The following is a 24,839-nucleotide window of genomic DNA, read 5'->3' as shown; positions in this document are numbered from 1 at the left end:
TCCCAGCCCTTCTGTGAGCCCTGCGCCTGCGCTGCTTCTTCCGGCGGTCCCGCCCTTTCTCTGACGTCAAGCCCTCTTGCCCCGCCGACTCCCCGACACGATCGGGGCAAGAGGGAGCTCAAGCCCTCTTGCCCCAGCCAACCGCGGCACCCTCGACATGATCGGGGCAAGAGGGAGCTCAAGCCCTCTTGCCCCAGCCAACCGCGGCACCCCCAACACGATTGGGGCAAGAGGGAGCTCAAGCCCTCTTGCCCCCCTGACTCCCCGACACGATCGGGGCAAAAGGGAGCCCAAGCCCTCTTGCCCCGCCGACTCCCCAACTCCCCGACAATATCAGGCCAGGAGGGAGCCCAAGCCCTCCTGGATCTGCTGATTCCTCCCCGCTAGTTGTTCGGGCCAGGAGGGAGCCCAAACCCTCCTGGCCACGGCGACCCCCTACCCCCACCCCGCACTACATTACGGGCAGGAGGGATCCCAGGCCCTCCTGCCCTCGACGCAAAGCCCCCTTCCCCCCAACGACCAACGACCGCCCCCCCCAAGAACCTCCGACCGACCCCCAGCCGACCCACGACCCCCCTGGCCGACCCCCACGACACCCCCACCCCCTTCCCCGTACCTTTGTATAGTTGGCCGGACAGACGGGAGCCAAACCCGCCTGTCCGGCAGGCAGCCAACGACGGAATGAGGCCGGATTGGCCCATCCATCCCAAAGCTCCGCCTACTGGTGGGGCCTAAGGCGCCTGGGCCAATCAGAATAGGCCCGGGAGCCTTAGGTCCCTCCTGGGGGCAGGGTCTTGGGCACATGGTCGGGTTGGGCCCATGTGCCTTAGGCCCCGCCCCCAGGAGGGACCTAAGGCTCCTGGGCCTATTCTGATTGGCCCAGGCGCCTTAGGCCCCACCAGTAGGCGGAGCTTTGGGATGGATGGGCCAATCCGGCCTCACTTCGTCGTTAGCTGCCTGCCGGACAGGCGGGTTTGGCTCCCGTCTGTCCGGCCAACTACACAAAGATATGGGGAAGGGGGGTGGGGGTGTCGGCCAGGGGGGCGGTCGGAGGTTCTTGGGGGGGGGCGGTCGTTGGGGGGAGGGGGGTTTGCGTTGAGGGCAGGAGGGCCTGGGATCCCTCCTGCCCCTAATGTAGTGCGGGGGGGTAGGGGGTCGCCGTGGCCAGGAGGGTTTGGGCTCCCTCCTGGCCCGAACAACTAGCGGGGAGGAATCAGCAGATCCAGGAGGGCTTGGGCTCCCTCCTGGCCTGATATTGTCGGGGAGTTGGGGAGTCGGCGGGGCAAGAGGGCTTGGGCTCCCTTTTGCCCCGATTGTGTCGGGGAGTCGGGGGGGGGGGGGCAAGAGGGCTTGAGCTCCCTCTTGCCCCGATCGTGTCGGGGGTGCCGCGGTTGGCTGGGGCAAGAGGGCTTGAGCTCCCTTTTGCCCCGTGTCGGGGAGTCGGGGAGTCAGCGGGGCAAGAGGGCTTGACGTCAGAGAAAGGGCGGGACCGCCAAGAGGAAGCAGCAGGACACCGGTAGGAGCTTCTACATGATGGGGGGATGGTCGGGAGGCTGTGGGGGTGCAGTCCTTCAGGGTGAGGGTGCAGGTGCGTGCGAGCGATCCTTCGGGGTGGGGGTGCGATCCTGTGAGCGGTCCTTCAGGGTGGGGGTGCAGGTGCGTGCGAGCGATCCTTCGGGGTGGGGGTGCGATCGGTCCTGCGTGGGGGGTGAATCGGACGTCGGGGGGGGGCATCAGGCTTTCAGGGTTTGGACAGGACTTCAAGGGGGAGAGGAGAGTTGGGGCGGGCGAAAGGAGAGTCAGGCAGCATGCGCAGTATACGGGTGTGCGCGGTATATAAAAATTTCTGTACATAAATTTGTGGTTTCTGCGCGCTATACCCATGTGCGCGTTTTACACGGGTGCGCGTTATCTACGTGAAAATACGGTATATTCCTGTAAAACCTAGATGACAGCTATCATATTACTGGCAAATCACAGTTTCTAAGCTTAATTGTATGTCAGGGGAAAAAAATCTGAAGGACCATCTGACATGTTCCAGACAGATGTATCATCAGATATGTATGTAAAGTTCCAAGGATTTAAAGAAATTGAAAGAGATGGAATTCTCCTTTTGAGGAGACTACAGATAGACTTGTGGTACTTAAATCCCAAAGAATGTGATGACAGATTTTTCCTGTAAAGCCTATGTATATACACTATTCAGTCTGATTTTTTTTTCTCTAAAGGAAAAAGTATCAAAGTCATGCTTGGGGCAAAAGCCTCATTTTAAACATAAAGGATCACTGTCACTCTGAAGATAACGTTATCATGCTTTGATAGAAATTTAAAAAAACGGGTTGTAGAAAAGCACAATGGATATATTTGACCATAAGCTGAAACACAGGAAACAATATATTTAGTTTTTTTCTCACATATGACTAAACCTTTATTTTTAAAGTTCAAGACTAATTTCCAGATCCTTCTTCAAAAGCTTCCTGTGAAATTTCTCACTCTTCAGAACATGTTTTAGGAATAATCTATATTCATCACAGTGCTCCTTATAGCAACTTCCAAATGTGAAAAAAACAACTACTGAAATTCAGCCTACTTTACATTGCTCTTGCTTAATAGGCCGTGATGCAGGATTCAAACTTCTGTCTTTAAATAGTTGACTAAAAATGTCTTTGTACATTTGAAGAGAAGAGATTTCCAACTCAAATACAAAAGGCGCATGGCTTCAAATCTGATATATGGTACTCAAAAACTAAGGGCTCCTTTTACTAAGGTGCGTTAGGGCCTTAATGCATGGAATAGCGCACGCTAAATTGCCTCGCACGCTAGACCTTAATACCAGCATTAATCTGGCGTTATTCTAGAAGCGTACCGTGCAATTTAGCGTATGGTAATTTTGTGCATGCGCTAAAAACGCTAGTGCACCTTAGTAAGAGGAGCCCTAAGTTTGAGTTTTGAAGGCACAATGGAAGATTATCTTCTTTCTGTTAGTTCCTTACAGATTCCGTACTCATGGTGAACACCCACTGAAGCTAGAAAGGATGTTAGAGGAAGCACAGAGGGTGCTTTTTTCTTGGTCAGATAAGCCTGGAAAAGCATATTAATAAATCCCAGGGAAAACCACTCGTCCAGGGCAGCAGCCACCTCCAGAGGCCTTGCTTTGGCACTCTTGGAGGACTTTTCACCTTTGACACTGAATCACAGTTGCCTTTGGATGGAGACGAAGCGTGCTGTCCTCAGGGCCCAATTTCACCTTTTTGGAGAGGGCTTGGCTGGATGAATGGCAAGACCCTCTAAAAGGGTTGAGTGAACCTGGGCCAAAGAAACCTCGAGAAACACAGCTGCACACTGGACAACCATTCAGCACAAAGAAGGCATGAATCCGAAGTATTCTACCCTGAGGAGTCCATCTGAGTAGTTTTCTTGCAAAAACAAAGCTTATAGAGACAAAAAATAACTTTAAATTCAAATCAGGAATATCCAAGATGGCTGCCGTTGATGCAATTTTCAAAATAAATTAGCCCAACAAAAGCACAGGAACTCCCAAAATGAGGCAATTTTAAGATTTTAGGGGTGGGAACTATGGCTACTCCCCAAACTGTCCAAAAACCACTTTTGAAGCTCTCTCAAAATCGCTATGACAGGCTGTCATCCCTGTACTCACTGTGCAATGTGGTATTGGAAGCTGCAGTAAAGGAAGCTAAAACAGCTTACAGGGAGATCCTCTGCCTTAACAAGCATGCAAACTGCACTGCTGGTCTTCTGACTGCCCCTCTGGTCCAACAACAGCGGCCGGGGACTCTGCCACCAATGGACACCCCTGTGGACGCGATCTGGCGGAGGAACACAGTCGGCTCCAATCCTGGGCACTCCTCTATGGAGCCATGCAGCCTATGCTCAAACCCACTAACGGACGCACATGGGGGTGAGCCAGATCTCAAGGGAATGGTCCCTGAGTCACGATCTGAAGGTGAAGGCTGTCCAGGAAGTGCACATCTAGGCAGCAAACCCCCCTGGAAACAGACTTTCTCCACAAAATTTGTGATCTCTGACAGCCAGAGCTGTCGCCGCAGGGAACCTATGCAGGATGAAGAAGCAAAATGTGTAAAAATACTGATTAGAAAAAAAATTAAACACAAGCAGAAAAGACTAGCTCCTACTGTCTCACTTGTAAGAAAGCAACTGGAATTCAGTAGGGAGTGCTGAGGTAAGAGGGGAGGGTCAAGAAAAGTATGTAAATGAGGCTTCCTACAAGCAATGTATCATGACATGGGACATTGTGACAATATAACAATCCTGAGATTTCTTCAAATAGGAATTCTCACTTATACAATATTCATTCCCTATTTCACCAGAAATTTTAATTTTTACTATTTTAACTTAATTTTCTTAGCTTTCCTCTATAATTATTAGGTATACAGGTACTTAGCTTATTAGTAACTGTTCATCCCCATTGCCTATGAGTTTCTTTGAACTTTTTCAGGGCGGAGAGATACGGGTTAAGTTAGCACTTGCATATCAGTTGCTGCCGCTATGCAAGTGCTAACTTCACCATGTATCTCCCCGCCTAGAAAAAGTTCAACGAAATGTGTCGGCATTGGAGATGAACAGTTACTAATAAGCTAAGTATCTGTATGCCTAAAAATTAAAATTAAGTGAAAATAATAAAATTAAGTTTTAAAAGTAAAATTAAGTTAAAATAGTAAAAATAAGAATTTATAAGTTATAGATAGTAATTAATTCCAACGGGATTAATGAGGATGTAAACCACTTGAAGTTAAGCTACTCAGTGGTAGTCTGAGGATCCCTGAACACTGGAGTTTTTGTTCCTGGTGAAATAGGGAAAGATCATGACATGGGATACATAATCTTCTTGTCCAGGAATAGAGTGGAATTATACAAGAAGCAAGCTTTACAGCAATGAAGGAGTAAAACTTTAGAATAGCCATTTCATTAAAAATAATTAACTGTAAGTCTTCCTCTTTTGAAAAGTGTTGCCACAACTATTTTTGTTGCTAATGTACTATATCATACAAAAGTACAAGAAAAACAAGCCCCAACTTCTGATATTTTGCAAATATGGTATCTTTAAATGGTATCCAACAAATCAAAGAGAACATATTTTAAATGTATTTTTCTCTTATTTTCCAATACTTACTTTCTCCATCACCATCTTTATCAAATTCCTCTATCATAGCACGCAACTCTTCATCGGTTATATTTTCTCCAAGTTCCCTGGCAACCCGACGCAAATTTCTCAAACTTATTTTACCTGAATCATCATCATCAAATAATTTAAATGCCTTCAGCATCTCTTGTTGAGGGTCTCTATCTAAAATCCAGTCAGTCACTACAAGAGAAGAAAACCAAAAATATCACCTCAGCTATTCTAATTTCATAAGGATGTGTTTTCCATTGTACAAAATTATGGAAGACAAGTTAACTACCGGTAGTTAAGACCCATAATGTAATATGGCAGCAAGTAAACAGGAAATTTTTTTTTGTGTACTAACTACAGTAAAAAAGGAGAACTTGTTTTAGAATATTATATAAATTGTTTTATTCCTACTGTATAGTTATGTAAGCATTAGACACCATCATCTTTAGTGACAAGTAGCCTTTCCATATTTTCTCTCTCTTTTTGGGTAGGGGGAGGAGAAAAAAGGAGGAAGAGGCTAGAAACAATGTAGAAATGAAGAAAATGGGCCTGAGGTGATGAAGCTGGATTGTAATCCCCAAAAAGATTCTGGAAGACAGACAGGCCAAACCTACTGTCACAGTAGGGTTCCTCTTCTACACAACAGAGATTCTCTTCCGAAGGCTGGCCTCAGGTGGGCTAATGATGCAGCCATACTTCTGACAGAATCTTGATATGCACCTCAAAAGGTCAAGCCTGCTCAAGTTTATGTGGACAAAATAGAGGAGTGTGTAGCATAGTGGTTAGAGCTACAGCCTCAGCACCCTGAGGTTGTGGATTCAAACCCTGCACTGCTCCCTGTGACCATGGGCAAGTCACTTTATCCTCCACTGCCCCAGGTACATTTGTGAGCCCAATGGGACAGATAGGGAACATGCTTGAAGTACCTGTAAGTAAACCACATTGAGTGTAGTTGTATAACTACAAAAAGGTGGTATACAGATCCCAATCCCTTTCCCTATTCTACTAGCCAATCAGATTGTGTGCTTTTGAAAATGACAGTTCCGGGCTCATCAAAATTCAAAAGAAGACTAAGGTTCATTTTCTATCCTAGGCATACAAGGCAATTTCACCTTTGTAGGTCAGGAAAAATACTGACAGGATGATATGAGTAATTCAAATAGAAATCTAACACTAACAAAGTTCAGGAAAGAACTTTGGATGGGTACACAAAACCACCCTACCATTAAAGAATTTAGTGCAGAATCCAAATCAATCGCTAGAGCCAGAAGTCCATTTGTTCTGGGTGCTGAAGTGACCACCATCAAAAACAAGACCTACCAGATCAAAGGAATCTGGGGCTCATAAGGAACTTTCAATCAGTTGGTCAAAACAACACCAAGGTCACAATACATTACAAGAGGTTTGATAGGAAGCTTCAATAGAAGCAAGCTCCTCATAAATCAAACAAGTAGAGGCTGTACAGAGCTTATATGGGTCCTGGCAAATATTCAGTCAGGACCCAAAAAGACACGTGTGGGCTCTGGCTAAATATTAACTGGGATCCATATAAGAAAAGCAGGTGCTCTTATCCAGTCGAATTCCTTCCTCCCTCAAACAAGTTAAGTCCCACTCCCTCACCCAACCATTGGCACCCCCCAGCCTACCTATGATATCCCCGGTGATCGCCGTACATGAAGAAGGAAACAGTACTACTCAAAAGGGTCCAGAGAAGAGCAACTAAAATGGTTAAGGGGCTGGAGGAGTTGCTATACAGTGAGAAATTAGAGAAACAGGGCCTCTTCTCCCTTAAAAAGAGGAAGCTGAGAGGGGACACGATCGAAACATTCAAGATAATGAAGGGAATAAGTAGATAAGAGACAGGTTGTTCACCCTTTCCAAGAGAGGGCACTCAAGTTAAAAGGGGATAGATTCCGTACAAACGTAAGGAAGTTCTTCTTCACCCAGAGAGTGGTGGAAAACTGGAACGCTCTTCTGGAGGCTGTTATAGGGGAAAACACCCTCCAGGGATTCAAGATAAAGTTAGATAAGTTTCTGCTGAACCAGAACGTGTGCAGGTAAAGCTAGTCTCAGTTATGGCACTGGTCTTTGACCTAAGGGCCACCGCGTGAGCGGACTGCTGGGCACAATGGACCCCTGGTCTGACCTAGCAGCAGCAATTCTTATGTTCTTATGTTTAAATAGAAAAGTTTTAAGGTTAGACTTAAACCTATACAAGGATTCTTAACGAAGATAAGAAGGCATGACATTCCATAAGATAGGAGCTGTTACTGAGAAAATAGATTTATGAGTGGTTATCATAAGTAATATGACGTAATGAAGGAACAGTAAGATTTTGATGACTAGAAAGCAATGCTCTTGATAAGATTATACGGAAGAAGTAATCTGTCTATAAATGCTGGAGGAGAAATTAGGTTCTTACCTGCTAATTTTCTTTCTGTTAGCCTGTAGACTGGTATAGTCCTTACGAATGGGTTATAAACCTCACTGCTACCAGCAGGTGGAGACTGAGAACAAACTTGTATATCAGGATAGCTTCCCCCCTAGCAATCCAGTCTGCCGAATAGCCAAGCAGAACCATCTCGTGGAGATTCAACAACCTTTGAAGGGTCTGGCGAAAGGCCTGCTGCTTCCATGCCACCTGCGAGGGAGAAGCGAGAAAACGATCTGGTAAAGAAAGGGCAAACTCTACAGCATAGCCATCCTGAATCACCTCCAGAACTCACTGATATGACGTGATCCCTGCCCATTTTGGATAAAAATCTCACAACCGGGCGCCCACCGGAACCAAGACGGGCGCCGGCAAGGAGTCACTGGGCAGGGCGGGCGGCAGGGGATCCAGCAGGGGTGCTGCCCGCACCCCGGCGGGCCCCACGAAAGGACTGCATGTGCTGGAAGAACCTGCCTCTAGAGAGCCCAGGAGACTGAAAGGAGGCAGCCCCTCGACCAGGGCGGAAGCGGTGGAAATCACGCCCACGCCGACGAGCAGTACTGCCTCGAGCCAGCGGCCTAGGCCTATCCTCAGGCAAATGAGGCACTTTAGAATCAGTTAACAGTCTGAACCAACTTGTCCAAGTCCTCACCAAACAAGAAGGACCCTTTAAAATAAATCTTTGTCAACTTAGCTTTGAACGCCGAATCCGCTGACCAAGCACAAAGCCACAAGTATGGCGTGCTGCCACTCCAAAAGCCAACGACTTTGCAGAAGCTCGCAAGAGGTCATACATGGCAGCTGAAAGATAAGAAGAACCCAATTCAATCTTTGCCACTTCGAGCTTTAGCAATTCCCAATCCTAAGATTTACTGTCAAGCACATGTTCGGCCCAGCAAAAACATGCCCGAGCCACCAGCCCGCCACACATCGCCGCCTGGACTGCCAGAGCTGTCACATCAAAACTCTGTTTAAGGAGGGACTCCAACTTACGCTCCTCAGGGTCCTTCAAGGCTGCACCACCCTCAACAGGCATGGCATGCCTCTTAGAGATGGCCGAGACCATCGCATCCACCACGGTGACTTCAAAGTATCCTTATCTCCTTCAGGAATGTGATACAGGCGGGCCATGGAGCGCGCAAAACGAAAGGGAGCTTCCAGAACCTGCCACTGTGCGAGCATAATGTCCCAAATATCCTGATGCATAGGAAAAGAGCGGGAAGCAGAGTGGATCCCCTTAAGCAAGGGGTCCACCGTAAGAGGGGGGCTCCGACATGGTGTCCTCAAAGTGCTAAACTGAGGAGACCTGAAGAATTAGCTCAGGAAGCTCTTCCCGCTAAAAAATGCACACCACAGATGCATCTTCGCCAGCAGGGGGGTGTTCGAACCCCTCGCTAGCGGAATCCGGCCCCCCCCCCAAGAGGATCCTGAAAATCTCCCCAAAGGTCCAGGTCCTCATCAATAACATCTTGCTCCTCTGGGAAAAAAATCCTCGTCCCAAGAGACCCTCAGCCGCTTAGAAGACAGAGGAGTAGAGGAGGGCAAAACTGCCGCTGTATGGGGTCACACTAGGTAAGATGTCGAGGGCCCCCCCCCCGAGTGGACATGGAACCTCCAACCTCCAGCCGCCAGCACATAAGCCTTACATAGTGCCAACTTAAACTCAAGAAGAAAAACCCCGGCAGCCCAAGGGACTCCCTGCCACAGCAGGGGACCCAGCGATATCTCGCTCCTGTATTTCTAGAACAGGGGGAAGGTCACCTGAGGTAACAGAAATGACTGAGGAGGTTCCAGTTGAAATTGGGCCTGAAACCGCCAAAATCGGAGCTCCTGCAGCCTGCTGTTTGCTGTGTCTGAAAAGCATGAGACTTTCCTGACGCTGAGGCCGAGGAACTGACCGACGCGAAAAGGGAATCCCCAGCGGTAAGGGAATCCTTTCCACCCTGACCATCAGCGGCTGGGGAATCCACCATGTGGAAAAGATAATATGAAAGTAAGGACATAAATCTTTTTTCCCAGTGCAATAGGCGAGACATTCTAGACAAATGGGACATACAAAAGCAGTCCCAAAAAGCCAGGGCAGGTTGACTGCACTGACCCTCAAGATCAAGGGCCCAAAAGCAGTCTTGTCGCTACATCCACTCTATAAAATTTGGCAAACGTGTGCAGAGTGGACCAAGTAGCTGCTCTACAAATCTCCTCAGGGGAGATCACCCTAGCCTCAGCCCATGAGGAGGCCATACTCCTGGGAGATTGCAGCTGAACAGAAACAGGAGACTGTTTACCACAAAGAATGTAGGCTGATGAAATGGCCCTATGGAACCATTTGGACATAGTGGCCTTGGAAGTGGGAGCGTCCCGCTTAGAAGAATGAGTCAGTACAAAAATGCTGTCAAAGAGGCGAAACTCATTTGAGACCTCTAGATAAAGAATAACTCTGCGGACATCCAATTTCTGCAAAATGAGGTCCTGTTTCTTAGAACCAGGAGGCTGAAAAACAGGTAAAAGCACTTCCTAATTAACCTGGAATGCCAACTCTAGCTTCAGCAGAAGCTAAGGGAATGTGTGGAGAGATATTCCCATCTCCGAGATCATCAGGACAGGCTCTCTACAAGACAGAGCCTGGAGTTCCAAGACACATCTCGCTGAAATAAGGGCAACCAGAAAAACTGCCTTTAGTGACAGGACCAAGAGAGAAGCGTCTTTCAGAGGCTCAAATGAAGCTTTGCCGAGGTCAGACAAAACCAAATTAAGTCCTATGAATGGAATGGCGGTTTGATTGGAGGTCTAATGTGAAGAAAACCTTTCAAAAATCTGGCCTTGTCAGGGTGAGACGAATGCGAAGGATTACAGTCCCGAGCTCTGAAACAGGAGAGCTCAGTGACTTGGACCTGAAGGTAGAGAATGGCATGGGGCAAAAATTTATCACCGTTTCCGCCCTGTGAGCTCAGTCCCCATCCCCGCCACTGCCTTGCAAACTGTCCGATCCCATCCTCATAAGCCTCGAATAGTTATGATTTTATACTGAACTTATTTTTGTCATGATTAAATGCCATTTTTCTATTAATTATACACCACTTAGTGTTGGGAGGGGGGAGGGTTTCTATTGGAGGGTTTATGATCTTACAATTAATAATGGGCTTAGAGGGAGGGTGGGGGGAGGGTTGCTTGTATGTTTATAAAGTATACTGATAAGATGTTCATGTGGTCTATTTAATATTGTTCATATGAATTTTGTACACTTGATGAAAGCTTAAAAATGAATAAAAAATTAAAAAAAAAAGTTTAAAAAGAGACAATATTCTATATACAGTGGTGCCTCGCATAACGGACGCCTCGCACAGCGAACGCTGCGCATAACGAACTTTTTGTCTTGCTCCCTATAACGAACTTCGTTTCACACAACGAAGTCGCCCGAGGGGCCCGGGGGGGGGGCGGAACTACTCTCGCCGAAGCCGGGAACAGCAGCACCCTCCTGTCTGAATGCAGTGTTCCATCATCTCCCTCCACCTTACCTTAGATGCCGAGTTTTCCGGCTTTCTTTTTCGGCCAGCCACACACTTTCAAAGAGCAGCACATGCGCGCATGCTCTGTTGTTCAATCTTCTCCTCTGACGCAACCGGAAACCGGAAGTTGCAGGAGAAGAGAACATTGATCAACTTCAGCAGCTGCGCGTGCACAGCTTTTTGAAAGCGTGCGGCTGGGTGAAAAAGAAAGCTGGCAAACTCTGCATATAAGGTGAGGTGGAGGGAGGGAAATGTAGGGCTGCAGAACGAATTATTTTCTTTTACATGTATTCTTATGGGAAAACAGGGCTGCAGAACGAATTATTTTGTTTTACATGTATTCTTATGAGAAAACGCGTTTCACACAACGAACGTTTCACATAACAAACTTGCTCCTGGAACGGATTAAGTTCGTTGTGTGAGGCACCACTGTAATTGTCATTTTATAAACACAAATAATACAGTGCAAGGATCCAAAAACCCCTGTCTCCCATCCCTTTCACAAATATCCCCTCCACTATTGTGAAAACTGAACAAACCAAATTACCGTATTTTTTGCTCCATAAGACGCACTTTTTTCCACCCAAAAGTGGGTGGAAATCTCGGAGCGTCTTATGAAGCGAAGGTGCAAAATTTGAATCTCCCGCACAGCTGCAACACCCCACCCCCCCCGTGCACCAACCGCCCCATCTTGTTAAACACTGCCCGCCAGCCCCCCGTACAGTTGCAAAATACTCCCCCACGCCACCTTTCAGCACCGCTCGCCAACCCCCAGTACAATTACAAAACACCCCCCCACGCCGCAGCTACACTACTTTCAGCACCACTCGCGGCCCCCCCGTACAATTCCAAAACACCCCCACGCCGCAGCCGCATTATCTTTTTTAAAAACAAACCCTCCCCCTTCCCACCGCTGTCGTTGCCGCCACAGTCACCAAACCTTTTTCCAAGCCTGGTGGTCCAGCATACCAGCAGGCGCACGAGTCAGGAGCACGGCAGTCAGAGCCAAGCTTTACACGCTCCCGCATGGGCCCGCGCCGTTTTCCGAATGGCTGGCTGTAGTTCTCGTGGGACTCGCGAGAACTGCCGGCAGCCATTCAGAAAGCAGCACGGGCCCAAGTGGGAGCATGTAAAGCTTGGCCCTGACCGCCGTGCTCCTGACTCGTGCGCCTGCTGCCCAAAAATAGTAAGGAGCAATCGAGGGAGGGAGGAAATAATTTTAAAACGGTACGCGGTTAAAAAAAAAAAAAAAAAGGTATCAGGAGGGGTATGATTAAAAAGGTACACTTGGGGGGGGGGGTATGATTAAAAAAGGTCCAAGGGGGGTATGATTTAAAAAGGTACAAGGGGGGATAATTAAAGATACAGGGGGGTATGATTAAAAAGGTACAAGGGGGGATAATTAAAAGTACAAGGGGGTATGATTAAAAAGGTACAAGGTGGAATGATTTAAAGTACTGGGGGGATGGGGATGATTTAAGGTAATGGGAGGAACATGAGGAGTATGGGGCCTGCCTGCCCTGTCCCAGCCACCACTAGACCACCAGAGGGGGGGGAGGGGCAGGGTACAGAGCCTGGCAGGGAGGGGGGACAGGGTGCAGAGCCTGGCAAAGAGTGTGGAGTTGGGTGCAGAGCCTGGCAGGGAGAATTTGGTTTAGAATGTTTTTTTTTCTTGTTTTCCTCCTCTAAATCTAGGTTGCGTCTAGGTTGCATTCCTGTGGTAAACCAGTTGCAAATGTCTCCATTCCTGTGGATTTACTGCAGTGACCACAGTTTACCGCGGTAAACGGTCCCCATGTCATTCTCTACCTGAAGGGAAGCTAAGGTGAGGTCCTTATGGAGGCCCGCCTGGAGAAAAGATGGCACTACTGAAACTGGAGCAGAATACGGCTCCACACTAGCTTGGTAGCACCAGTGTTGGAAGTCTTCCAAGCCTTAGAGTAGGCAGAAATGACTATATCAGAATATCCTTTGCGCACTAATGCTTCTTGTTCAATAGCCATGCCATAAGAAAGAAGCAATCGGGATCTTCCACACAGACTGGACCCTGAGAGAGAATATCTGGAAAAGCCCACAGCCGTAGGCCGGGACCTATGTGAAGAGGAATCAGATCTGCATACCATGGTCTGTGAGACCAGTCTGGAGCCACCAGAATGACAATTCCCTGATGAGTCGCAATCTGGCAAAGGACCCGAACCATCATGGGCCAGGGAGGATAAACAAAGTAGAACTCCATGCGGCCAAAGTGTCTAGGTCCTTGCATTTGGGCTTGAATCTTCGACTGAAGAATCAGACAGTTTTCAAGCTCTTTGCCTGGAGGCCGAAGCGAGGTAAACCCCCAGCACCGCCCAATGGTCTGAAACGCTGCCAAGGACAGTGGTCCACTCGCCCGGATCCATGGTCTGTCTTCTGAGGAAGTCTGCTTGAACATTGTCAACTCCCACCACATGTGCTTCCAAAAGGGCCTGGAGATGACGCTCTGCCCAGAAAAAGAGCAGGCAGGCTTCCTGAGCCAGAGAATCACTCTTGGTTTCTCTCTGGCGATTGACATATGCCACTACTGTTGCACTATCAGAGAAGATGCGGACCACTTGGCTCTCAAGAGTCATGCAATTTCACCAGAGCCCTGCGAATGGACCATAGTTCCAATCAGTTGATTGACCATGTCTTTTGAGAGGGCGTCCAATGTCCCTGAATGGGACGACAGTTGCAATGAGCTCCCCAGCCACGAAGAGTGGCATCTATCGTCACAACCACCCAAGACACAAGTCGCAGCGGCATGCCCCTGGAGAGGGACTGTGGAAGGAGCCACAAATTCATGCTGGTCCGGGCCTCCAGGGAGTCCAATGAGAGATCAATGCATATGTGCCCTTGCCAAAGGGACCACAGCTATGGAAGCCTCTATAGACCCTAGGACCTGGAGCTAGCCCATGCAGATGGCACTGCTTTGTCCAGAAGACAAGAAATCAGAGAGCACAGCTTCTGTCTGTGTGCCTCTGGCACATAATCTCAGCCAGATATTCTAGGGACTGCGTTGGGGTCAAAATGTCATTCCTGTAATTCACAATACAACCCAGGCCTTCCAGGACCTGGATCATCGGATTCACTGTGCACCGACCCTTAGCCAACAAGGGGGCTCTGATCAGCCAGTCGTCCAAGTACTACAGTACCTCTAGCCTCAACTTCCTCAAGGGAGATGCCACAACCACTATCACTTTGGTAAAGGTACAAGGTGCCGTTGTCAAGCCAAAAAGCAGAGCTGAGAACTGGTAAAGATTTTCCAGAACAAAATCCTTGAGGAATTTCCGGTGCGCCAGATAAATGGGAATATATAAGTAAGCCTCCAGATCCAGAGAGGCAAGGAACTCTCCCGGGGCCACTGCTGCCATGACAGACTGCACTGTCTCCATGCGGAACCACGGGAGCTTGAGCATAGTATTGATGTGTGTAATATCCAGGATTAGTCTCCAATCATCTGAGCCTGTACATGTCACAAAAAGCATATGGAGTATCTGCCCAAGCCCAAGCCTTCAGGCGGCATCAGTTCTATGGCCGAATATTCAACAATCTTTGTACAGTGGCTTGCATTCTGACTGCCTTGTCTGGGTGCCCCTGGTAAGAGTCCAGAAACCAATCTGGCAGAGGTCAGGCGAATTTCAGCATATCGCCAGACCAAATAAGGTCCAGAATCCACTGATAGGATGAGATGCGCACCCAGGAATGCAGTAACGCCAAGAGTCTGCCCCCAATATGTAGACAGACATCTCTCAGTCTGGCGTCATTGCACACTTTTGACAGAGGGAGCCCACTGGGAGGCGGAAGGTGAGCCATGCCTGGAGCCCAAGAACCTCTGCCTGTAGTCCTGGGAAAATCTCTGCAACGTGGAGCTTGAATATGGGCAAGAATGCCTGGACCACAAAAAGAAGAGCACCTCAAACCTCTAGATGTTCTGGATCTGCTGTTAGGCAAAGTCTTAGGGCAATGGTCCACTACAGAATCATGAGATTGTGTAAGCCCTTGCCAAATAGCAATAGTTTTAGCCTTTTAAAGGGAAGCCTAGCAAGAGTAACCTTAGAGGTGGAATCACTGGCCCACTGTCTAATACAGAGCATTCTGTGAGCAGAAATCTAATATGCTGACACCTTATCTGGGACCTGCATGAGGTTATACAGGGCGTCAGCAACATAATCTACTCCAGCCAAAAGAAGCTGAGGATGGGGCTCTACAGCCTCACTCTCCAGAGTACACGGCCTGGACAAACAAGCATGCGTGACAAAGAACGATGCTGAGGCATCTCCGACTCCCAAAGTCGCCACCTCAAAGAGTCTCCTGAGAACCACATTCACATGGTGGTCCTGCATGTCCTTGAGCACACCGCCCACACTGAGAAAGGAAGTGCCTTGAGTCACCTGGAAACCAAAGAGTCCACTTTAGGCTGACCAAGAAACTGCTGGCACTACTGCTGAATAGGGTTCAAACAGTACATAGCACTCACCACCTTGAGAACGCCTTCTGGAGAATCTCATTGCTCCGAGATCAGAATGCTCATATCTCAATACCAGGGAAAAGTGGAGGATTGAGCTCTTATTCCACAAAGGAGAGAGGAGGAGGTAAAAGGAGCCAGCTGAGACTAAATTCAACTCCTGCAGTCTCTGATATGATATCAGGTAAAGCAGAAGACTTAAATAGACGCACAACCATGGGATTGTCCCCTGGTTCTAAGGTGTAGAAGCATCCAAAGATCTGGCACACTGTCCTGCATCTCCCCGCCACAAGAAGAGTTTCACTGGAAAACAAAGGGTCCGCAAGCTGATCATCAGTATCACCCAAATCAGGGTCAGCTAACTCAGGAACAGTGGCTGACTGAGAAGAGGACACGCCTAAAGAGGCAAAACTGCTGAGAGACAAGTCTGAAGAGGAGTGAGACTGTGCAAAAGTACATCATCCTGAAAGCAATTTCACAGAAACTTCATAAATTCTGAGAAGGCCTCCAGACCTTGGGGGGTAGAGTCACCCATAGATGACTTGAAATTGCATTTCTTGGGCTATGGGGCATCCACGTCCATTCGCACGGACCTTTCAGCCTTGCTAAGCCCCCCAAAAAAGAAATGGCCGCCCCAAAGGACTAGCCACCTGTTTAGTCACCTGCTTAGACAGGAGAGAGGTTACACGTGGTGCTGCCGCTTCGCTTTGGCATGCCACTCGGCACGTGGCACAAAGCCACCATGGAGATGCTACATTTACACAATCCTGGCATGGATTTGACGCAGAAAAGTGTAAGGACTCCATCCCAACAAGAATTAAGGCAGACAATGCAATTTTGGAAGTGCAGGGAGCTTTTGAAAAAAAGATCGCTAAAAATACAAGATAACCACCATTAAGGAATTCACACCAAAACAGCAATATTTTAAATATTTAGCAAAGTACAAAACAGTGAAATTCAGACCCCTCACCTGTGACAGCCTTACTCACTGTGACCTATGCTGGAAATGTGCTGAAGCCTGCCTCAGCTCTCTTATAGTAGATGGAATCAGAGAATCACTGCCTCATGCTAGGAATGCCTCTTCGATACTGATCTTCAGGCTGCCAGTCAGACACGGTGCCTGACCATACCTCCACACCCACGGACCAACAGACACAAAAACGCAGCTGGCGCCCTGCGAGACACCGCTGAGCTTCCAAAGGATGCCTAACACAGGTGAGGAAAAAGCAGGGATGGCCCCAAACTCCAAATAAAAAATGCAGGCTAGCTAAAAGGTACCACCAGGGATCGGCTTGTCAACTGCAGACCAGAGTCTGCTTGTTCTCTATGCAGGAAGATCTGAAGAAATGCTCCGAGCACAAAGAAAACCCTGAATAGGGATGAAAAACACCGAAGAAAATAAGAAAAAGGGGAGAGCAGAACAGTAACATTTCTTCTGGCTCACATGCAAAAGGGAAAACTACAGATGTCAGTACAGGAGGGTCAAAGTAGAGAATGACACGGTGGTAGCTACCCACAGCTAGCCACGGGTAACCCGCAGAAACGGTGGGAGGGGAAAAAGTGCTCACTGCAGGAACGGGGACAAGGCCATCCAACGCCCCGTGGAGCGGTGAATGGCCTTGTCCCTGCAGTTAAGGGAGGGAAGGCACGTGGTCATCGATCGCGCACGGCCCCCTCCATACCTCCAACCAAATCTAACTCCCATCCTCCCCCTTACCTTCGTGGAGCTTAAGAAAATAAACTGAAGCCAGCAAAGCCTGCCTGTACCGCCCTGCAGTTGCTGTGTGTGGGCGGAAGCTTCTCCTCTGATGGAACACACGCGACTGCAGGGCGGAACAGGCAGGCTTCGCCGGCATCAGATTCTTTTCTAAAGCGCCGCTAAGGTAAGGGGGAGGGAGGGAGATAGATTTGGCCAGAGGTAGGGAAGGGGCCACGCGCGCAATCGGTGACCGCGTGCCTTCCCTCCCTTAAGTTTCTTTACGCCATGTAGGTAAGGGGGAGGGAGGGAGATTCTCAGGCTGCTGAAGGGCGGTGAGGTGGTGAGAGGAAAGGGTGGATGCTGCGGGGACAGGGTGGTGAAGGGGACGGTGGGAACAGGATGGTGACAGGGATAGATTTTTTCCCCATGTCATTCTCTAGGTCAAAGAAAAAAATCCAAAGCGGAGTCCTTCTGCAGATGCCTTACAGCCTTGGGCTATAATCCATTTGTTTAGAACTCAATCACATTAAGAGCTGAAATTCAAAACACAGGATAAGTCACAGGCTAGACCCCACCCAATCTCCGCCCCAGACCCCTCCCCCATAATAGTACTAATTGTAACACAATTTTTTCCATTCATTTTTCATATACACACACACAATATAATATTATTAACAACACATAATGGTGAACCACAAAATTATAACCCCTATGCAAATATGGGACCAAAAACTAAACGTACTAATATATACAAACTAGTCTTTAAGCCCGTTACATTAACGGGTGCTAGAATAGATGTGTCTGTCTGTCTGTGTTTCTTTATCTCTCTCTCCTTGGCCGCTGTCTGTCCTTCTGTCTCCCCCCCCCCCCCCGAGCAAAGCTGTGTGCCCCGAGCACACACCTCCCCCCAAAGCAGCCCCCTTTCCCTCTCCCTAACTGTCTCTCCATGGCCCTCTTCTGTCTTCCCCCCCAGAGCAAAGCTGTTTGCCCTAAGCACACCCCTCCCCCCAAAGCAGCCCCCTTTCCCTCTCCCTGTCTCTCCATGGCCCCTTGTCTTCCCCCCAGAGCAAAACTGTCTGTCCCAAGTACACCTCCCCCCCAAAGCAGCCCCCTCTCCCTATCTCTCCATGGCCCCTTCTGTCTCCCCTCAGCACACCCCTCCCCCCAAAGCAGCCCCCTTTCCCTCTCCCTTTGGCCCCCTGAATTAATCTCCCTGCTTACCCTCCCTCCATCCCGGCGTCTTCTGGCCTGCTCAACTTCAAAGCAGGCTGCGATCATGGTGGCCGGCCCCAGCGAACTTCGCAGGCCGCTCCCCAACCCGGAAGCACGCTCCCCCCCGACGCGATCCCGTGCGTCAGAGGGAATGTGCCGAGGCCGGAAAGTGGCCTGCGAGGCCCGCCAAAGCCGGCCACGATCGCAGGCTGCCCAGAAGAGGAGGATCCAGCGGCAGCAGCGGTGAGCGAGGGCGGAAGGAGGCTTGCTTCGTGTTGGTGAGCGAGGGCGGGAGGAGGCTTGCTTCGGGTTGGTGAGCGAGGGCGGGAGGAGGCTTGCTTCGTGTTGGTGAGCGAGGGCGGGAGGTGTGTTGAGCTTGCTTCGGGTTGGTGAGGGCGGGAGGAGGGGAGTGGCCAGAGTGATCCCTGGCCGGGTTCTAAAATGGAACACGGCCACGGATCACACACCACACCGGCAATAATCACGCTTTTTTAAAAGCACATGCGCTGCTAATGTTTTATTATATAGGATGAAAGCCTAAGATTCAAGACTCTGCGTGCAATATAACCCCAGAGAAAAAGAAACAAATGCATTTCTTCCTGAACAGCAGATGTAAATTCTCAAAACTGATACAATTCAATCACTAAATTGAAATTAAAATCATTTCCCCTACCTTTGTTGTCTCCCTTCCTCCATGCTGTGCCTCTACTAGGTGCCTCCCTCTGGCAGGTGTCTTACCTTTTGGCCGGCTCCTACCTGACCGTTTTATGTGGCCGCGGTGCTATGTGCATTTTCATTGGCGCCCCCGGTGTTATCTTCTGGCTGGCTCCACTGCTGCAGTGTGTACAAAGTCACGTGTAGTGGCTCTTCATGCGTCATGCGCCTCATCCAGAAGCATTCCCTCTGACATTGCGACATCAGAGAGAAGGCTTCCTGTTCAGGCGCAGGACGCACATAGGAGCCGCCGCGCAGCTTTGTGTACACTGCAGCAGTGAGGAGGAGGGAGCCAGCCAGAAGATAACACTGGGGGCGGCAATGAAACACATATCGCACTGCGGGCCACATAAAACGGCCAGGCAGGTCGGATTCGGCCCGCAGGTCTTGAGTTTGACACCTGTGGTTTAAAATGTCTCACCTGTTACACAGGAAATACCAATTATTATTATTATTTTTTTTTAAAGCCTATTTATGGTTTATTATTATGATCTTAGAGATATTTGGAGCATTGAGATTAAGCATCAAATTTCTGCATCTCAATGGCCACAAATTTGGTCTTGAAGGATGAGATCTACAGTGTCTGCATCTTTGAGACAAACTTGTTTTTTTCTTCTACATAGAGCTTTTTGGACCCCAGTTAGATTACAAAAGTTGAATAGCTCTAAGTCTAATAGATGTTGGCATTGAAATCTTGAAATAGGGACTCTAGAGCATTTATTATTCTATTGTCCCTTTATTTTAGCCTTTTGGAAATCAATTTGGGGCCAAATAAATTGTCTATTGGAGAATCCTGTGGCATTATCGTATGATACAGTTCTATTTGGTATGTCAATGAGAACACAGCCAAATTTCATCAAAAAATAACAGACTTTTATTAATAATGACAGGGGTCACCATACAACATATCATAACTAATTGGAAGAATTGGAGTAGACTCAATTACTGTTTTTGGTGGAACTCGTTGTGCCACATTTATAAAATGGAAAGAATAATAGCTGTACAAAAAGGGAATTATAATATATTTAAAGAGATCTGGGGGCCATTGACAAACTATTGCAATGATTAGATACCATTTTCCATTAAAAGTACATTTGTAAATGAGGGGTGGGGTGGGGGATTCTAAATTCTAATGAGTGTTTATTGCATTTGAAAAGAATACTTCTATTATATATTTGATTGCACATGTTAAGTGAGGGGGAGGGAAGCGATTAAATCTTATATATTAATGTTAAAATGATAGAAATTCAAGTGATGTACTCAATTTCAATTGTCAATTATTTATACACTTGGGGGTCCTTTTATCAAGGCATAGTAGGGGTTTAACGCGCAGAATACCGCATGTTAAACCGCCTGTCGTGCTAGTCACTATCACCTCCATTGACGAGGTGTTAGTATTTTGGCTTGCCGCGGGGGTTAGCGCGTGATGAAATGTCCAACGCGCTAACCCCCGTAGCGCACCTTGATAAAAGGAGCCCTTGATGTCAGATGTAAAAATGAATAAAGAATTTTATTTTTTTTTTAAAAGCCTATTATTTTCCCCAATTTCCCTATTTTCTCTTTTTGTCCATGAAATCAAATGGTTCCAATTGCAAGCCTTTTTTCTTGGAATCATAAATTAAATACATACCAACTTCACTGAAATTTTCAAAGGTGATTTTGCCAGTTGCTTCACAGTCATAGTCCTTGAGAATTTTTAGTACATCTGCTTTCTTTACATCAAATCCTAAGGCTCTCATTGCCACCTTTTGAAATAAAAAAGGAAGCACAATAATTCCAATTAGAAGGCTGAACTAAATATATATGCTTGTTTAACATATTATGAGAACAATTAAAGCCAGTCCTAACCAGAATTTAAGAATTAGTCAAAGCAATAGTTATTATAACAAACCAATTATGATTTCCTATCTTTGTTTTAGCTGTTATTTCTAAACCAGGAGCATCAAGCTCATTTTAATGCTAGGCTACAATGCAGTAAAAGAAACTAAGTAGTCTACTGGGGAGAGGAATTCCCACTAGATATTATGACCAATTGGGCAGGAGAGCACAGTTACTTACCGTAACAGGTGTTATCCAGGGACAGCAGGCAGATATTCTTGACTGATGGGTGACGGCACCGACGGAGCCCCGGTACGGACAATTTTAGAGTGATTGCACTCTAAGAACTTGGAAAGTTCTGGTAGGCCGCACCGCGCACGCGCGAGTGCCTTCCCGCCCGACAGAGGCGCGCGGTCCCCAGTTATGATAAGCCAGCTAAGAAGCCAACCCGGGGAGGTGGGAGGGACGCAAGAATATCTGCCTGCTGTCCCTGGATAACACCTGTTACGGTAAGTAACTGTGCTTTATCCCAGGACAAGCAGGCAGCATATTCTTGACTGATGGGTGACCTCCAAGCTAACAAAAAGAGGGATGGAGGGAAGGTTGGCCATTAGGAAAATAAATTTTGTAAAACAGATTAGCCGAAGTGTCCATCCCGTCTGGAGAATGCATCCAGACAATAATGTGATGTAAAAGTGTGAACTGAGGACCAAGTAGCAGCCTTGCAGATTTCCTCAATAGGAGTGGAACGGAGGAAAGCTACAGATGCTGCCATTGCTCGGACTCTATGGGCCGTGACAGAACCTTCCAGTGTCAGTCCGGTCTGAGCATAACAGAATGAAATGCACGCTGCCAGCCAATTAGACAACGTACGTTTAGAAACAGGACGTCCCAATTTATTCGGATCAAAGGACAGAAAGAGTTGGGGAACTGATCTGTGGGGTTTCGTACGCTCTAGATAGTAAGCTAGAGCCCTCTTACAATCCAAAGTATGGAGAGCCTGTTCCCCAGAATGAGAATGAGGTTTCGGAAAGAAGACAGGCAGAACAATGGATTGGTTGAGATGGAATTCAGAGACAACCTTAGGGAGAAACTTTGGATGTGTACGCAGAACCACCTTGTCATGATGAAAAACCGTAAAAGGTGGATCTGCAACTAGTGCATGTAGCTCACTGACCCTCCTGGCAGAGGTAAGAGCAATAAGGAAAAGAACCTTCCAAGTGAGAAACTTGAAAGGAGTGGTAGCCAAAGGTTCAAATGGAGGCTTCATTAAGGCGGAAAGAACCACATTGAGATCCCAGACAACAGGAGGGGCTTTAAGAGGTGGTTTCACATTGAAAAGACCCCGCATAAACCTGGACACCAGGGGATGAGCTGAGAGAAGTTTTCCATGGACCGGCTCATGAAAAGCAGCAATGGCACTGAGATGGACTCTGATGGAAGTAGACTTAAGGCCAGAGTCAGACAAAGAAAGTAGATAATCTAACAAAGTCTCCACAACAAGGGAAGTGGGATCATGTTGATGAAGAAGACACCAGGAAGAAAATCGTGTCCACTTCTGATGGTAACATTGCAGAGTGGCTGGTTTCCTGGAGGCATCTAGAATGGAACGAACAGGCTGAGACAAAAGAGTATCATGAGAGGTCAGCCCGAGAGATACCAAGCTGTCAGGTGCAGAGACTGGAGGTTGGGATGTAGAAGAGTCTCCTGATGCTGTGTAAGCAGAGAAGGAAACAGTGGAAGAAGAAAAGGTTCCCTGGAACTGAGTTGAAGTAGAAGGGAGAACCAATGTTGCCTGGGCCACCTCGGAGCAATCAGAATCATGGTGGCTCGTTCCCTCTTGAGCTTGAACAAGGTTCTTAACATGAGAGGCAGAGGAGGGAAAGCATACAGGAACAGATTGGACCAGTCGAGGAGAAACGCATCCGCTGCCAGACGGTGAGGAGAGTAGAGTCTGGAGCAGAATAGGGGCAGCTGGTGATTGTGAGAAGCTGCAAAGAGGTCTATCTGAGGAGTGCCCCATTGAGCGAAGATGGACTGTAGAGTGAAAGGATCGATTGTCCACTCGTGAGGCTGGAGAATTCTGCTGAGCTTGTCCGCTAAGGAATTCTTTTCTCCCTGAATGTAAATAGCTTTCAGGAATAGATGGTGATTTATGGCCCAAGTCCAGATCTTCTGGGCTTCCTGACACAAGAGGAGAGAGCCCGTTCCACCCTGCTTGTTGATGTAGTACATCGCAACTTGATTGTCTGTGCACAGCAGGAGAACTTGAGGAAAGAGAAGATGTTGGAAGGCTTTGAGGGCATAAAACATCGCTCTGAGTTCCAGGAAATTGATGTGATGCTTCTTTTCCTGGGCTGTCCAAAGGCCTTGAGTTTGGAACTCGTTCAAATGAGCTCCCCAGGCATAAGGGGAGGCATCGGTGGTGATGACTAGTTGATGAGGAGGCAGATGGAACAGAAGACCTCTGGATAGATTTGAGGATATCAACCACCATTGTAGAGACTGACGAAGAGATGATGTCACAGATATGTGTCGTGAGCAAGGATCCGTTGCTTGGGACCACTGAGTAGCAAGGGTCCATTGAGGAGTGCGCAGGTGAAGACGTGCGAGGGGTGTGACATGGACTGTGGATGCCATGTGACCCAAGAGTATCATCATTTGCTTGGCAGAGATGGAACGTTGTGGAAGCACCTGCTGACATAGAGACTGAAGAGTCTGAAGACGGTTGGATGGCAGGAATGCTCTCATGAGGAGTGTGTCCAGTATCGCTCCAATGAATTGAAGTCTCTGAGTGGGGATGAGATGAGACTTGGGTAGATTGATCTCGAACCCCAATATTTGCAGAAAGAGGATGGTTTGGTTGGTGGCCAGGAGTACTGCTTGAGCGGAAGTGGCCTTGATTAACCAGTCGTCCAGGTAAGGAAATACCTGAAGGTGGTGAGAGCGAAGAAATGCAGCCACCACAATGAGACATTTGGTGAACACCCTTGGAGAGGAAGCAAGACCGAAGGGCAGCACCTTGTATTGGTAATGACAATGATTGATCATGAAGCGGAGATACCGTCTGGAGGTTATATTGATCGGTATGTGAGTGTATGCCTCTTTGAGATCGAGGGAGCATAGCCAGTCATCTTGATTGAGAAGAGGATAAAGAATGGCTAGAGAAAGCATCTTGAATTTTTCCTTTACCAAACATTTGTTGAGATCGCGAAGATCCAGGATTGGTCTGAGATCTCCCGTTTTTTTGGGAACGAGAAAATAACGGGAGTAGAATCCCTGCCCCTGTTGATCTAGAGGAACTTCCTCTATAGCGTTCAGAAGGAGAAGGGATTGAACTTCTTGAATAAGGAGGGCAGATTGAGGACTGTTCAAAGCAGACTCTTTTGGCAGGTTTTGGGGCGGAAGAGTCTGAAAGTTGAGAGAGTAGCCGTGGCGAATGATGTTGAGGACCCATTGGTCCGAAGTAATAACTTCCCACCGGCTGAGGAACAGAGAAAGATGACCTCCTATAGGTTGAGGCAGGAGAGCAGATATAGGAGTACTGGCTATACTTTGGAGAATTAAGTCAAAAGGGCTGTGTCTTCTGCTGTGGAGGTGGCTTCACAGGTTGCTGCTGTTGTTGTTGTCTGGGAGGCTGACGTTGCTGTTGCCGTTGACGCCTGGGTTGCTGAGAAGCTGTTGGTAATGGGCGAGCTGTGAAGCGGCGTTGATAGGCTGATTGCTGCCTGAAAGGTCTTGTTGGAGGAGGCTTTTTCTTATTTTTAAGCAGGGTATCCCAGCGTGTCTCATGGGCAGAGAGCTTTTGAGTGGTCGAGTCCATG

The 24,839-nt window shown here is 48.0% G+C and overlaps 1 protein-coding gene across 1 annotated transcript in view; it reads right to left on the bottom strand.

Moving 5' to 3' along the window:
* Nucleotides 1-24,839, bottom strand: part of CETN3 (centrin 3) — a 57,943-nt gene that overhangs the window by 17,944 nt on the left and 15,160 nt on the right. The window contains exons 3-4 of the mRNA XM_033920461.1: nucleotides 20,828-20,942; nucleotides 5,153-5,344 (exon numbers count right to left, since the gene is read on the bottom strand). Of these exons, the coding sequence (XP_033776352.1) occupies nucleotides 5,153-5,344; nucleotides 20,828-20,942 (307 nt within the window). The remainder of the gene's footprint in view (nucleotides 1-5,152; nucleotides 5,345-20,827; nucleotides 20,943-24,839) is intronic.

This window comes from Geotrypetes seraphini, chromosome 1 (genome assembly GCF_902459505.1).
Source record: "Geotrypetes seraphini chromosome 1, aGeoSer1.1, whole genome shotgun sequence".
Classification (NCBI taxonomy): Eukaryota; Metazoa; Chordata; class Amphibia; order Gymnophiona; family Dermophiidae; genus Geotrypetes; species Geotrypetes seraphini.
This window is presented reverse-complemented; position numbering and strand designations above follow the sequence as displayed.